This window comes from Oncorhynchus tshawytscha, linkage group LG30 (genome assembly GCF_018296145.1).
Source record: "Oncorhynchus tshawytscha isolate Ot180627B linkage group LG30, Otsh_v2.0, whole genome shotgun sequence".
NCBI lineage: Eukaryota > Metazoa > Chordata > Actinopteri > Salmoniformes > Salmonidae > Oncorhynchus > Oncorhynchus tshawytscha.
In genome coordinates this window covers 26,404,049-26,417,048 of record NC_056458.1, presented here as the reverse complement: position 1 = coordinate 26,417,048, position 13,000 = coordinate 26,404,049, and the positions used below count along the sequence as shown (strand labels likewise).

Below are 13,000 nucleotides of genomic sequence, written 5' to 3'. Positions count from 1 at the left end.
TGTACATGCCCTGGGCTGAATGACAAGGCACCGCTCCCACTATCCATCTGCAATGACATCAGTTGAACATGCAATACAGGCCACTGCCACTAACACAATAACACACTGGAGAAATGATTCAACATTGAGTCTGGCCTCACAATGTTCACATCACCTGTTTTTACAAAGTATAGAAGTCTAGTAGAACCTTCAAATTAGGGGGAATGGAGTAAATTGATGGTTTCAAATGTTATCTGTGGTTGCATCTGTCTATTTAGGTAAATCTGACTTCAATGTAGACAATATCAGCTACTTTCAACTTTCCCAAAACAATGACTGTTCTCTGCCTGACCACAGTTATTAGTTTAACATGTAGAGATGAGAAAGACTGGCGCCCTATCCACTCAAACCACCAAGGTGTTGGGGCAAAGGGGGACACACAGTAAACTGGTTGCATATTGGGTCTGTGATACCAGAGAGTAGTAATGGCAGTCAGTCAACACCTAAAACCCCTTCTGTCCCCCTCCCTCTCTCCTTTTCTGACAATGTTGGGGTTTGATTATATGCACTGTAAGTTGGCATCTCCATCTGTCCATCTCCGGCTCCTCATATACTTTACTCACAATGGTGCTAATCAGAGACTACAAACGGGACAATTACACATGCAGCCTGGCCCCTCGCAAACAGTCATTATCCAATGAAACAAAAGTGTGCCCCCCTCTGCCCTCTTCCCCCGACACCTAGGTGATTTAGCGTTGAAAAACAGAAGCATATGCAGAAATGGACCTCATTCCTACTGTAAATATGGTAGAGGATCTTTGATCTTATGGGCTATTTTGCTTCCACTGGTCCTGGGGCCCTTGTTAGAGTCAACGGCATCATGAACTTTACCAAGTACCAGGACATTTGAGCCAAAAACCCGGTTGTCTCTGCCAGGAAGCTGACACTTGGCCGCAAGGGAATATTCAAGCAAGACAATAACCCCAAGCACTAATCAAAATCCACAAATAAATTGTTAATTGATCGCAAAATCAACATTTTGCAATGGCCATCTCAGTCTCCAAACTTGAACCCCATTGAAAACTTGTGGTTTGAATTGAAGAGGGCAGATAAAAGATATCAAGGATCTGGAAAGATTATGTATGGAGGAACAGTCTATGATCCCGCCCAACATATTCTTCAATATCATCAAATATTGTAGAAAAAGGCTCAGTGTCGTTAAAGGGAGGGTCCTAGAGTATTGAAAACAGGGGTGCCAATCATTTTGAACACTATCTTTTTAATTACTTGTTAAATAAAATATTTTTCTCTGAACAGTTGCTAGTATAAAATAATATAATTTCCCCTTTTTTGCATACAATGGAGCTCAGTGTTAGTATTATTTACTTTATACAGTCTTTTTTGCTCATCTATTATCAAGGGTGTCAATAATTATGGACCTGACTGTATAATTGACAGAATTTGAGACAAACATGTACCACATGGCAACCTCATATCAAAGTATTGGTCATATTAAAAACAATCTAAATTGAACATGTGCTCCTACGTACAATAAATCTCCCTCTGTAAGAACAGAGTTCTCGCCTAAAGTAAAGCAACTACCCACAAGCAGAATTGTTGGAACATAATAGCTATAATTATCAGATAGCTATTGGCTGGTGTGGCCTGCTGTTTAGATAATAGAGCTTACATAACCACAGTGGGCTTTCCTGCTTGCTCACTTCGTATGCTCACAGAGAGTCAAGCTTTACACTCTCTGTCTCTGTCTGTCTTACACACACAAACACACACATGCACACAGTAACCGCAGTTGCCACGGCAACCTTACAAACCATCACTGTCGCTTAGAGAGGGAGATAGAAGCAGAAGGAGGGAGGAGGGTGGACTTTTCTTCATGTTCCAACAACAAGATGGGGAATTATCCTTGTCTGCAGCTCTTTTTCAATGTCTAACCGAAATATTCACTGTTCTTTGATACAGATACGGTAGAAGTGATGAAGAGCACTGCTCTAAAGTATTACCTCTGTTGGTAATGGTACCCGAGGTATAGTGCACCTGGGATAGTTACCACTGGTATTGATTTAAGTGAAGTGGAAAGGGCCAAATGCAGCAAACCAGAAGCCTGCTTCTCTATTGCATCTCTACACTCTATATTTCAACCTCATCACTCCCTCCACTGACCGAAGAGTAATGTGACTGTTTGACCGAATGGCTGCTGAGACACTGAAGACACATAATCTCATTCTAACTTTCTTTAACATATGTACTATGGGTACAACAACATCAAACCAGAAACATCAAGAAACATCAACCAACCTATCAGAATAATCCGTCTGATATTGCTATAACGCAGTGCTTTGTGGTGGTACATGTGCTTTCTATGTTTGCTGTGAAGGAGAGTAACAAAATAATAATGTTCACGGCTACTTCAATATGCCATAAAAGCTATCAGGCCGCTACTCTGAGGACCAATAGCCAATTGATTTGGCTGCTTCCATTGTATTTTTCACTGCTTTAACCTATCATTATGTTATGAATGAATATAGATCATGCAGCCAATGTTGCTTACTGTGGTAATCTCTCAGAGAAACATAGACTGTAATAGATTTATGTTAATTCAACCCAGTCAAAATTTGCTTAACTGCCACTTCATCAAACAGTGTAATCACTGGCTCCTGTCAGTGATTACCATCTGACTTCCTTCCACTGCCTGTGCTGCAGCTACGTATATCTTTTCACTGAAATGCACAAAGCTTAAAAAATCGAACTGGTTCATTCTGACACCAAATCTCACTTTGTTTGATCTATATATCTTTGTCTTTAACCTAGTGGTATGCCAGAGATGTGGTATGCTAGGTACCAAAAAGAAGAGAACAAAATCAGCTGGGATGTGTTAGGGCCTGCTGACTGCCCCTCCAGAGTCAGCCAGCCAGCAAAGCCTTCCTCTCTTGGACATTTTAAACCGTTAAGAAACAATGAACAGCAGTATATTGGGATCTAAATGATAACACCAGATCCAATCAGTCAACTCAACACTGTGGGTCCTCAAGTAAGAGGGTAAATGTATTTATTAACAGCTGATAAAGACCATTGGGAGATTAGAATGATCAAGCAATTTCCACTGCTTCCAACGATCCCCCCTCTCATCATCTCCTGAGAAACCTTTTGTTGTAAATGCCCACAGGCATGAGAGAGGCGGAAAATATGAATTGTAAAACTTTTTTTTTTATTCAAAGAGAGAAGATAATTCACATTTTACAACCCACACAATTACATTAATATTTTATTGGCCTTTTATCATTGTAGGCTCGACCCTAACTTATGTGCTCTCTGTCACCTCTGAGTCTGCATGGCAAATGGCCCAGAAAAACAAGGGGAAAAACACTCAAGGGCCTGTCAGCCCTTCAAGAGGCCAAAATGCCTCTCTCTCTCTCTTACAGCATCAAGCGGACTGACTATTGAAATGTGTGTGTTAGGGATTCTATTGTATCCATGTTTGGAATTTATCTGAGACTTGTCCCCTGAGGAGAACTCTGATGCTATCTATATGGACGTATGATCTCTGTGGTAACTTGTGTTCGTTCAGAGTGAATCTCAACACTGCATGCACATTTTTTTCACATTTTTTTTAAACATTCCTGTTACTGAGTATTTCTCCTTTGCCAAGATAATCCATTCACCTGACAGGTGTGGCATATCAAGAAATTGATTAAAAAAACATGATTATTACACAGGTGTACCTTCTGCTGGGAACAATAAAAGGCCACTCTAAAATGTGCAGTTTTGTCACACAACGCAATGCCACAGATGTCTTAAGTTCTGAGGGAGCGTGCAATTGGAATGCTGACTGCAAGAATGTCCACCAGAGCTGTTTCCAGACAATTGAATGTTAATTTCTCTACCATAAGCTGCTTCCAACATTGTTTAAGAGAATTTGGCAGTATGTCCAGCCAGCCTCACAAATGCAGACCATGTGTAACCACAGCAGCTCAGGACCTCCACATCTGATTTCTTCACCTGCAGGATCGTCTGAGACCAGCCACCCGGACAGCTGATGAAACTCTGGGTTTGCACAACTGAAGAATATCTGCTTAAACTGTCAGAAACGTCGTTTTAGAGAATTTGGCCTCACAACCACAGACCACGTGCATAAACCGTCTCAGGGAATCTGCGTGCTCGTCGTCCTCACCAGGGTCTTGACCTGACTGCAGTTCTGCGTCGTAACTGACTTCAGTGAGAAAATGCTCACCTTTGATGGCCACTGACATGCCAGAGAAGTGTGCTCTTCACAGATGAATCCGGACATATGGCACACTGTGTGTGTGGCGTCTTGTGGGTGAGCGGGTTGCTGATGTCAACCCTGTGAACAGAGTGCCCCATGGTGGCGGTGGGGTTATGGTGTGGGTAGGCATAAGCTACGGACAACAAACACAATTGAATTTTATGGATGGCAATTTGAATACACAGAGATACCATGATGATATCCTGAGGCCCATTGTTGTGCCATTCATCCACCGCCATGTTTCTACATGATAATGCATGGCCCCATGCTGCAAGGATCTGTACAAAATTCCTGGAAGCTGAAAATGTCCCAGTTCTTCCATGGCCTGCATACTCACCAAACAGGTCACCCATTGAGCATGTTTGGGATGCTCTGGATCGACGTGTACGACAGTGTGTTCCAGTTACCGCCAATATCCAGCTTCGCACAGCCATTGAAGAGGAGTGGGACAACATTCCACAGGCTACAACCAACAGCCTGATGCGAAGGAGATGTGTCGCTCTGCATGAGGCAAATGGTGGTCACACGAGATACTGGCTGATTTTCTGATCCATGCCACTACCTTTTTTTAAAGGTATCTGTGACCAACAGATGCATATCTGTATTCCCAGTCATGTGAAATCTGTAGATTAGGGCCTTATTTATTTATTTCAATTGACTGATTTCCTTAAATGAACTGTATCTCAGTAAAATCTTTGAAATTGTTGCATGTTACATTTATATTTTAGTTTATTTTATTTTCCTTTGACAGACAATTCTCAGAACTTCCTTGATAGCCAATTCCTGTAACTCAACTATAGTCTCTACGAATCCTCTTAATGGACTCAGATATTCAGTTTTAATTGACTTTGATCATATTAATGGCATAGTCCTATCAAGGGAATTATGTTAGTTATACAGTGCCTTCGGAAAGTATTCAGACCGCTTGAACTTTTCCACATTTTGTTAGGTTACAGCCCTATTAAAAAACGGATTAAATATTTTTTTCCCCTTATCAATCTACACACAATACCCCATAATGACAAAGCAAAAACAGGTTTTTAGACATTTTTGCCAATTTATTAAAAATAAAAACAGAAATATCAAATTAACGTAAGTATTCAGATCCTTTACTCAGTACTTTGTTGAAACACCTTTGGGAGCAATTATAGACTCAAGTATTCTTGAGTATGATACTACAAACTTGGCACACCTGTATTTGGGAAGTTTTTCCCATTATTCTCTGCAGATCCTCTCCAAAAGGTTTTGGGACACTGTAAAGTCCATGGAGAACAAGAGCACCTCCTCCCAGCTGCCCACTGCACTGAGGCTAGGTAACACGGTCACCACTGATAAATCCATGATAATCGAAAATTTCAATAAGCATGTCTCAAGGGCTGGCCAAGCCTTCCTCCTGGCTACTCCAACCCCGGCCAACAGCTCCGCACCCCCCGCAGCTACTCGCCCAAGCCTCCTCAGCTTCTCCTTCACCCATATCCAGACAGCAGATTTTCTGAAAGAGCTGCAAAACCTGGACCCATACAAATCAGCTGGGCTAGACAATCTGGACCCTCTCTTTCTAAAACTATCCGCCACCATTGTTGCAACCCATATTACCAGCCTGTTCAACCTCTCTTTCGTATCATCCGAGATCCCTAAAGATTGGAAAGCTGCTGCGGTCATCCCCCTCTTCAAAGGGGGTAACACGTTAGACCCAAACTGTTACAGACCTATATCCATCCTGACCTGCCTATCTAAAGTCTTCGAAAGCCAAGTTAATAAACAGATCACTGACCATTTCGAATCCCACCGTACCTTCTCCACTGTGCAATCCGGCTTCCAAGCCGGTCATGGGTGCACCTCAGCCACACTCAAGGTACTAAACGATATCATAACCGCCATCAATAAAATGCAGCCGTCTTCATCGACCTAGCCAAGGCTTTCGACTCTGTCAATCACCGTATTCTTATCGGCAGACTCAATAGCCTTGGTTTTTCTGATGACTGCCTCGCCCGGTTTACCAACTACTTCGTAGACAGAGTTCAGTGTGTCAAATCGGAGGGCATGTTGTCTGGACCTCTGGCCGTCTCTTTGGGGGTACCACAGGGTTCAATTCTCGGGCCGACTCTTTTCTCTGTATACATCAATGATGTCGCTCTTGCTGCGGGCGATTCCCTGATCCACCTCTATGCAGACGACACCATTCTGTATACTTCTGGCCCTTCCTTGGACACTGTGCTCACTAACCTCCAAACGAGCTTCAATGCCATACAACACTCCTTCCGTGGCCTCCAACTGCTTTTAAAACGCTAGTTAAACCAAATGCATGCTTTTCAACCGTTCGCTGCCCACACCCGCCCGCCCGACTAGCATCACCACACTGGACGGTTCCGACCTAGAATTTGTAACTACTATAAATACCTAGGTGTCTAGCTAGACTGTAAACTCTCCTTCCAGACTCATATTAAACATCTCAAATCCAAAATCAAATCTAGAATTGGCTTTCTATTTCGCAACAAAGCCTCCTTCACTCACGCCGCCAAACTTAGTAAAACTGACTATCCTACCGATCCTCGACTTTGGCGATGTCATCTACAAAATAGCTTCCAACACTCTACTCAGCAAACTGGATGCAGTCTATCACAGTGCCATCCGTTTTGTTACCAAATCACCTTATACCACCCACCACTGCGACCTGTATGCTCTAGTCGGCTGGCCCTCGCTACATATTCGTCGCCAGACCCACTGGCTCCAAGTCATCTATAAGTCTATGCTAGGTAAAGCTCTGGCTTATCTCAGTTCATTGGTCACGATAACAACACTCCACCGTAGCACACGTTCCAGCAGGTATATTTCACTGATCATCCCCAAAGCCAACACCCCATTTGGCCGCCTTTCCTTCCAGTTCTCTGCTGCCAGTGATTGGAACGAATTGCAAAAATTGCTGAAGTTAGAGACTTTTATTTCCCTCACAAACTTTAAACATCAACTATCTGAGCAGCTAACCGATCACTGCAGCTGTACATAGTCCATCTGTAAATTGCCCACCCAATCTACCTACCTCATCCCCATACTGTTCTTATTTTATTTACTTTTCTGCTCTTTTGCATACCAGTATCTCTACTTGCACATCATCATCTGCTCATTTATCACTCCAATGTTAATCTGCTAAATTGTAATTATTCGCTCCTATGGCCCATTTATTGCCTACCTCCTCATGCCTTTTGCACACACTGTATATAGACTTTCTTTTCTCTACTGTGTCATTGACTTGTTTGTGTTATTGGCTTGTTTATTGTTTACTCCATGTGTAACTCTGTGTTGTTGTCTGTGTCACACTGCTTTGCTTTATCTTGGCCAGGTAGAACTTGTTCTCAACTAGCCTACCTAGTTAAATAAAGGTGATATAAATACATAAAATATTATTATTTTATGACTCATTTACATGTATCAGCTGATATCGTCCATAAAGAGAAAAAAGGAGAAAATGGAAAGACGGAGGAAAGAGATTGATATGTTTGGCCTGCCCTCCAGATCCGAGCCAGAGAGTTACAGGATGAGTCAAGAAGCGGGGGACAGATATCTCTCAGAGCAGTTTCATAGCAGGATCATTTCTAGTTCACTCTTTGACCCAACCTTTAATGGGCATGTTATGAGTAGATGCATTTGAGCTCCCATTTTCATAGGATTTTTTGTCTGTTATTTATAAAATAACAGTATCAGAAACTATAGTGTAATGATTTCTTACATTACAACTCAAGGCCAGACAAACTCTCACTGCACCCTGTGTGATGAAAAATAGAACACTATGCAACAAACAAACCATACTTTTCATTTAAATTGTCTTTGTGCAAATCATACAAGCTCATTCACACGCCATACAGTACAACACCCTGCATTTATTGAACTCTTAGGTCTGTATACAACCAGTTTCAAGGATGCCATATACAGAAGTATTGTTCCAGAAAACATCCTGAAATGTGCTTAGTGTTGGCATTTTGTTGGCAGCATTTTTTAACAAGGTCCTGTATTCTGTAACGTGTGTGCACAGCTTCTGACAAGCTGCCAAATTCGGTCATGTCTATCTCTCTTTAGGGCTGCCCTGTTAGGTTCCGGTGTGAACCAGGTGTGGAGACCTGCTTCTCACCCCACTAAGTCACTTAGCTGCTTTTCTGCCACCTCCAAAAAGAGCCTTAGAAAATCCTCACGGCAACTTCTTTGAAACAGTGTTTTCATTTATGAAAATGCCAATTTTTTGTGTTTATCCTTTTATTCTGACCACCATGTCTTGCTTCCAAATTGTCTCGGACGGTTTTGTTTTGTCTGAGTGAGATTCAAGCAGACTGGTAAACATAACCTTCAAATATTTTTTGGGCATTGTCTGCAAGCAAGATGCACAATACATCTGGTATTTGGACTGGAAGTAATTAGTCTGGAATTCTGGATAGGGCAGTGCATTTGATTTCAGTAACACATGGATATGCACTGAGGTCAAGCCAAATCGAATGCAGTAAAGCTAGACTAACCAACAAACTAACCAGCAATTTGAAGCACGAAAAACATACAGGTCTTTTTCAACTCACAATGGATACCGTGAGTAAGCTTGTGTCAAATAGTGTGTGTGTAATATGTGTGTGTTTTCATATCAATGCTAAAGGAAATACATGTGTGCTATCTGTAACCTGTGTGCACACCTGGCTGCACTGTGCCTCATAGTTTTATTCCACACTGAAGACTATGGCCTCTTTACTGCTTGTGTAATCAGGCAAAAGTGTCTGCAGACAGTGTTTTCAATGGTCTATGTGGTTACACAACCAGGGATGCACCTGCCCTTTCCTATTGGTAATGAAATCTGATCTTATTTGCATCTCCCCCACAATAAGCCTATTGTGCAGCCCATAACCTAACAAAAGGCTGTGGGGCAACACCATGGTGCACACAAGGGCTGAATCTAGATTAATTGAATTATATCGCCTTGTCTGTTTTCCCTCATGCCTTTTAATGACTCCCTCTCAAACCTCAGTGGAAAATAAGGTAAAAAAAGACAAGAAGAGGAGACAAGCACATATGAATGCATTATTATGATAAGAGATGAAACATCCTTGTTCACTTCTGAATAAACCATTAACTGCTAATGCAAATCAGAGGTAACATGTAACGGGATGATGAGCATATGGACTTTGCTACTGTATGAAATTGCTATAATTACTATAATTGTCATAGTTAATACAACACCCACACACAAATGAAATATGTATTATTAAACTGGAGCAAAAGTTCAGTTTAAAGTTTCAGTTTGACAGTTTGAATTTCAGTGGAATCTGTGATTAGGAAACAAAGAGAAGGAAAAGTTGATGAATTAAACCTGTAATGTTTGATGCTGCTTACCTGTAGCCTCCACCATGCCCTCCAGAATGACCACAATCTCCAGGTCCTCTTTGTCAAGGTCGGCCTGGGAGATCTCCCAGAAGGGGCTGTTCTGATTGATTTCATGGCAGATGATGAGTGGGGACACCAGGAAGAGCCTGTCATCCCCCGTGTCATAACCCACATTCATGTCTGTCTGGTTGAGGGGTATGAACTCCCCTTCCTTGGTCTGCTTGGACTTGATCAGCTTGGCCCTGATTGAGGCCTCCACGATGTGCGAGTTCCGAAGGTCCCCAACCCTGAACATCAGACACAGCCGGCCATCCCTTACGGAGATGACAGCGCTGGTGGAGAACACTAATGTTTCTGCCCGCTTCTTCGGTTGTGAGATCTTGACAAACATGCAGCCCACCATGAAGGCATTAACTATGGACCCCAGCACTGACTGAATCAACAGCAGAAGGATCCCCTCTGGGCATTGGTCTGTTATAACCCTATAGCCATACCCTATGGTTGTCTCTGTCTCTATGGAGAAGAGAAAAGCTGAGACAAAACCGTTGAGATTATTTACACAGGGAGTCCACTGGTTGTCCCCTATGTGTTCCAGGTCGCCACGGACATAGGCGATGAGCCACCATGCGAAGCCAAATAAGAGCCATGTCACTGTGTACACCAAGACAAAGATGAAGAGGTTGAACCTCCACTTGAGGTCCACCAGTGTGGTGAAGATGTCCGTCAGGTAGCGATAGGTCTCCTGGACGTTGCCATGGTGGACATTACATTTGCCGTCCTTACGGACGTACCTCTGGATCTTCCTCTTTGCCCGCACCTGGTCTACCAGCTGCTTGGGCAGGTCCTCGCGAGCCTGCTTGGGTAGCTTGGGCTTTCGGGTGATGACTGCCGGACTTTCCACATCCTGCTCCATTGGGGCTTCAAGAATGAGTCAAGCCTACAGGGAGAGAGAAAGAAGACAACAAAAGAAAAGGGCAGGTAAGACAGAGGCACAACTACTGAACTGCAACACCTTAAACTTTTAGATGGTAATTTCATCCCAAATGCCACAATGGCTCACTCCAAATGTTGTAGACAGATGGTAGGATCTTGCTACAGTTTGATTTATCTTGTAAAATACAGACTTTCTTTTTCTCTTAGAAAACCTGTAAACTAACTTCCTAGTCTTCATACAGTGCAAGACAAGATATATTGAATGTCTATTTGACTAATTTGTTATTGCATAATGCACTGACAATCAATCTTAGACAGATTTCAATCATGGGTGGCCTTTAAGTATCTGTCAAAAGGTTAATACACTGGTTCTCCAATGCTATTTTCTATACTCTCCAAATTGCAGGATATTTACCAAAGCAATTTCCCATGCTTTGAACACAGTCGTAACAGCAGGTGGGGATACTGACAACGCACTTTTGAAGAGCCTCTTCAATTTACAACATTTTCTGTCGTGCTTCAAATTTTAAGAGGTTGGCGGAGTGTTATATGGAATTTTTCACCAGCTAAAAATAGAATCATGGAGGAGGTACTGGTTAGGTCATCATGAGCTGAGAGGAGCGATGAGTAAGGTTATAGTGAGGCTTCTGCCCAACACTCTAACTATCTCCACATGGGGTCCTTTGAGGGCTGATGGACGGTCGTCCAGTTGAACCATGACCACATCTTCTCGCTCAGTGCATTTCCAGATACCATCAGATTAGAGAGCTGTCACAATCCATTCCGTCTCTGAGAGAACTTCTAAGAAGAAAATAAATGCTCACAATGTTGTAATTAAAGCTAATCCATTCCACTTAGTCGGCTGGGTCAAGAATCCAATGAGGGTTTCTCCCCTTCTACCTCATTTAGTCTCGACTGGTAGTGAGAGGTTAAATTGGGATGACTAGATTATGGAATTGTTTGCAATATTTGTTGCTTTTCCACAATACTTTTCACAAGCATTTCTCTACACCCGCAATAACATCTGCTAAACACGTGTATGTGACCAATAAAATTTGATTTGATTTATCTATGCAATTCCACTTACTTTATTCTGCTGTCACAGGACTTTTTTTTCTATCCAAAGTACTATATTTATTGAAGGTCTCTAAGCTCAAGTGTTTTGTTTACAATAAAGACATATACTAGGGCAGTCACTTCACTCCACACTACTGAAAAAACTCAGCATACATTTCAATGAAGGCACCAGCAAAAACACAGCGAAGGCTGGTCATCAGCATACTAGCACCTACAGTGCATTCGGAAAGTATTCAGACATCTTGTCTTTTTTTGTTACGTTACTGCCTTATTCTAAAATGGATTAAATACATTTATTTCCTCATCAATATCCACACAATGCTCCATAATGACAAAGGGAACACACATTTAGCAAATGTATTTAAAATAAAAAAACAGAAATAACTTATTTACATAAATATTCAGACCCTTTGCTATGAGACTCGAAATTGAGCATCCTGTTTTCATTGATCATCCTTGAGATGTTTCTACAACGATTGGAGTCCACCTGTGGTAAAATCAATTGATTGGACATGATTTGGAAAGGCACACACCTGTCTATATAAGGTCCCACAGTTGACAGTGCATGTCAGAGTAAAAACCAAGGCATGAGGTCGACGGAATTGTCCGTAGAGCTCTGAGACAGGATTGTGTCCAGGCACAGATCTGGGGAAGGATACCAAAACAATTCTGCAGCATTGAAGGTCCCCAAGAACACAGTGGCGTCAATCATTCTTAATGGAAAAAAGTTTGGAACCAACAAGACCAAGGGAGGTGGGAGGTAACCAAGAACCCGATGGTCACTCTTGTGGAGCTCCAGAGTTCTTCTGTGGAGATGGGAGAACCTTCCAGAAGGACAACCATCTCTGCAGCACTCCACCAATTAGGCCTTTACGGTAGAGTGGCCAGACTGATGCCACTCCTCAGTAAAAGGCACATGACAGCTTGCTTGTAGCTTGCCAAAAGGCCCCTAAAGGACTCTCAGACCATGAGAAACAAGATTCCCGAAGGCCAAGCGTCGCGACTTGAGGAAACCTGGCACCATCACTCGGTGAAGAATGATGGTGGCAGCATCATGCTGTGTGATGTTTTTCAGCAGCAGGGGCTGGGAGACTAGTCAGGACTGAGGGAAAGATGAATGGAGCAAAGTACAGAGAGATCCTTAATGAAAACCTGCTCCAGAGTGCTCAGGACCTCAGACTGGAGCGAATGTTCACTTACCAACAGGACAATGACTCTAAGCACACAGCCAAGACAACGCAGGAGTGGCTTTGGGACAAATCTCTGAATGTCCTTGAGTGGCCCAGCCAGAGCCTGGACTTGAACCCGATCGAACATCTTTGGAGAGACCTGCAAATAGCTGTGCAGCAACGCTCCCCATCCAACCTGACA

At 42.6% G+C, this 13,000-nt stretch overlaps 1 protein-coding gene across 2 annotated transcripts in view; it reads right to left on the bottom strand.

Annotated features, from left to right (window-relative positions):
• Positions 1-13,000, bottom strand: part of kcnj6 (potassium inwardly rectifying channel subfamily J member 6) — a 94,932-nt gene that overhangs the window by 7,684 nt on the left and 74,248 nt on the right. For both annotated transcript variants that reach the window (XM_024393865.2, XM_024393864.2), the window contains exon 2: positions 9,629-10,556. In XM_024393865.2, the coding sequence (XP_024249633.1) occupies positions 9,629-10,532 (904 nt within the window). In that variant the 5' untranslated portion in view covers positions 10,533-10,556. The remainder of the gene's footprint in view (positions 1-9,628; positions 10,557-13,000) is intronic.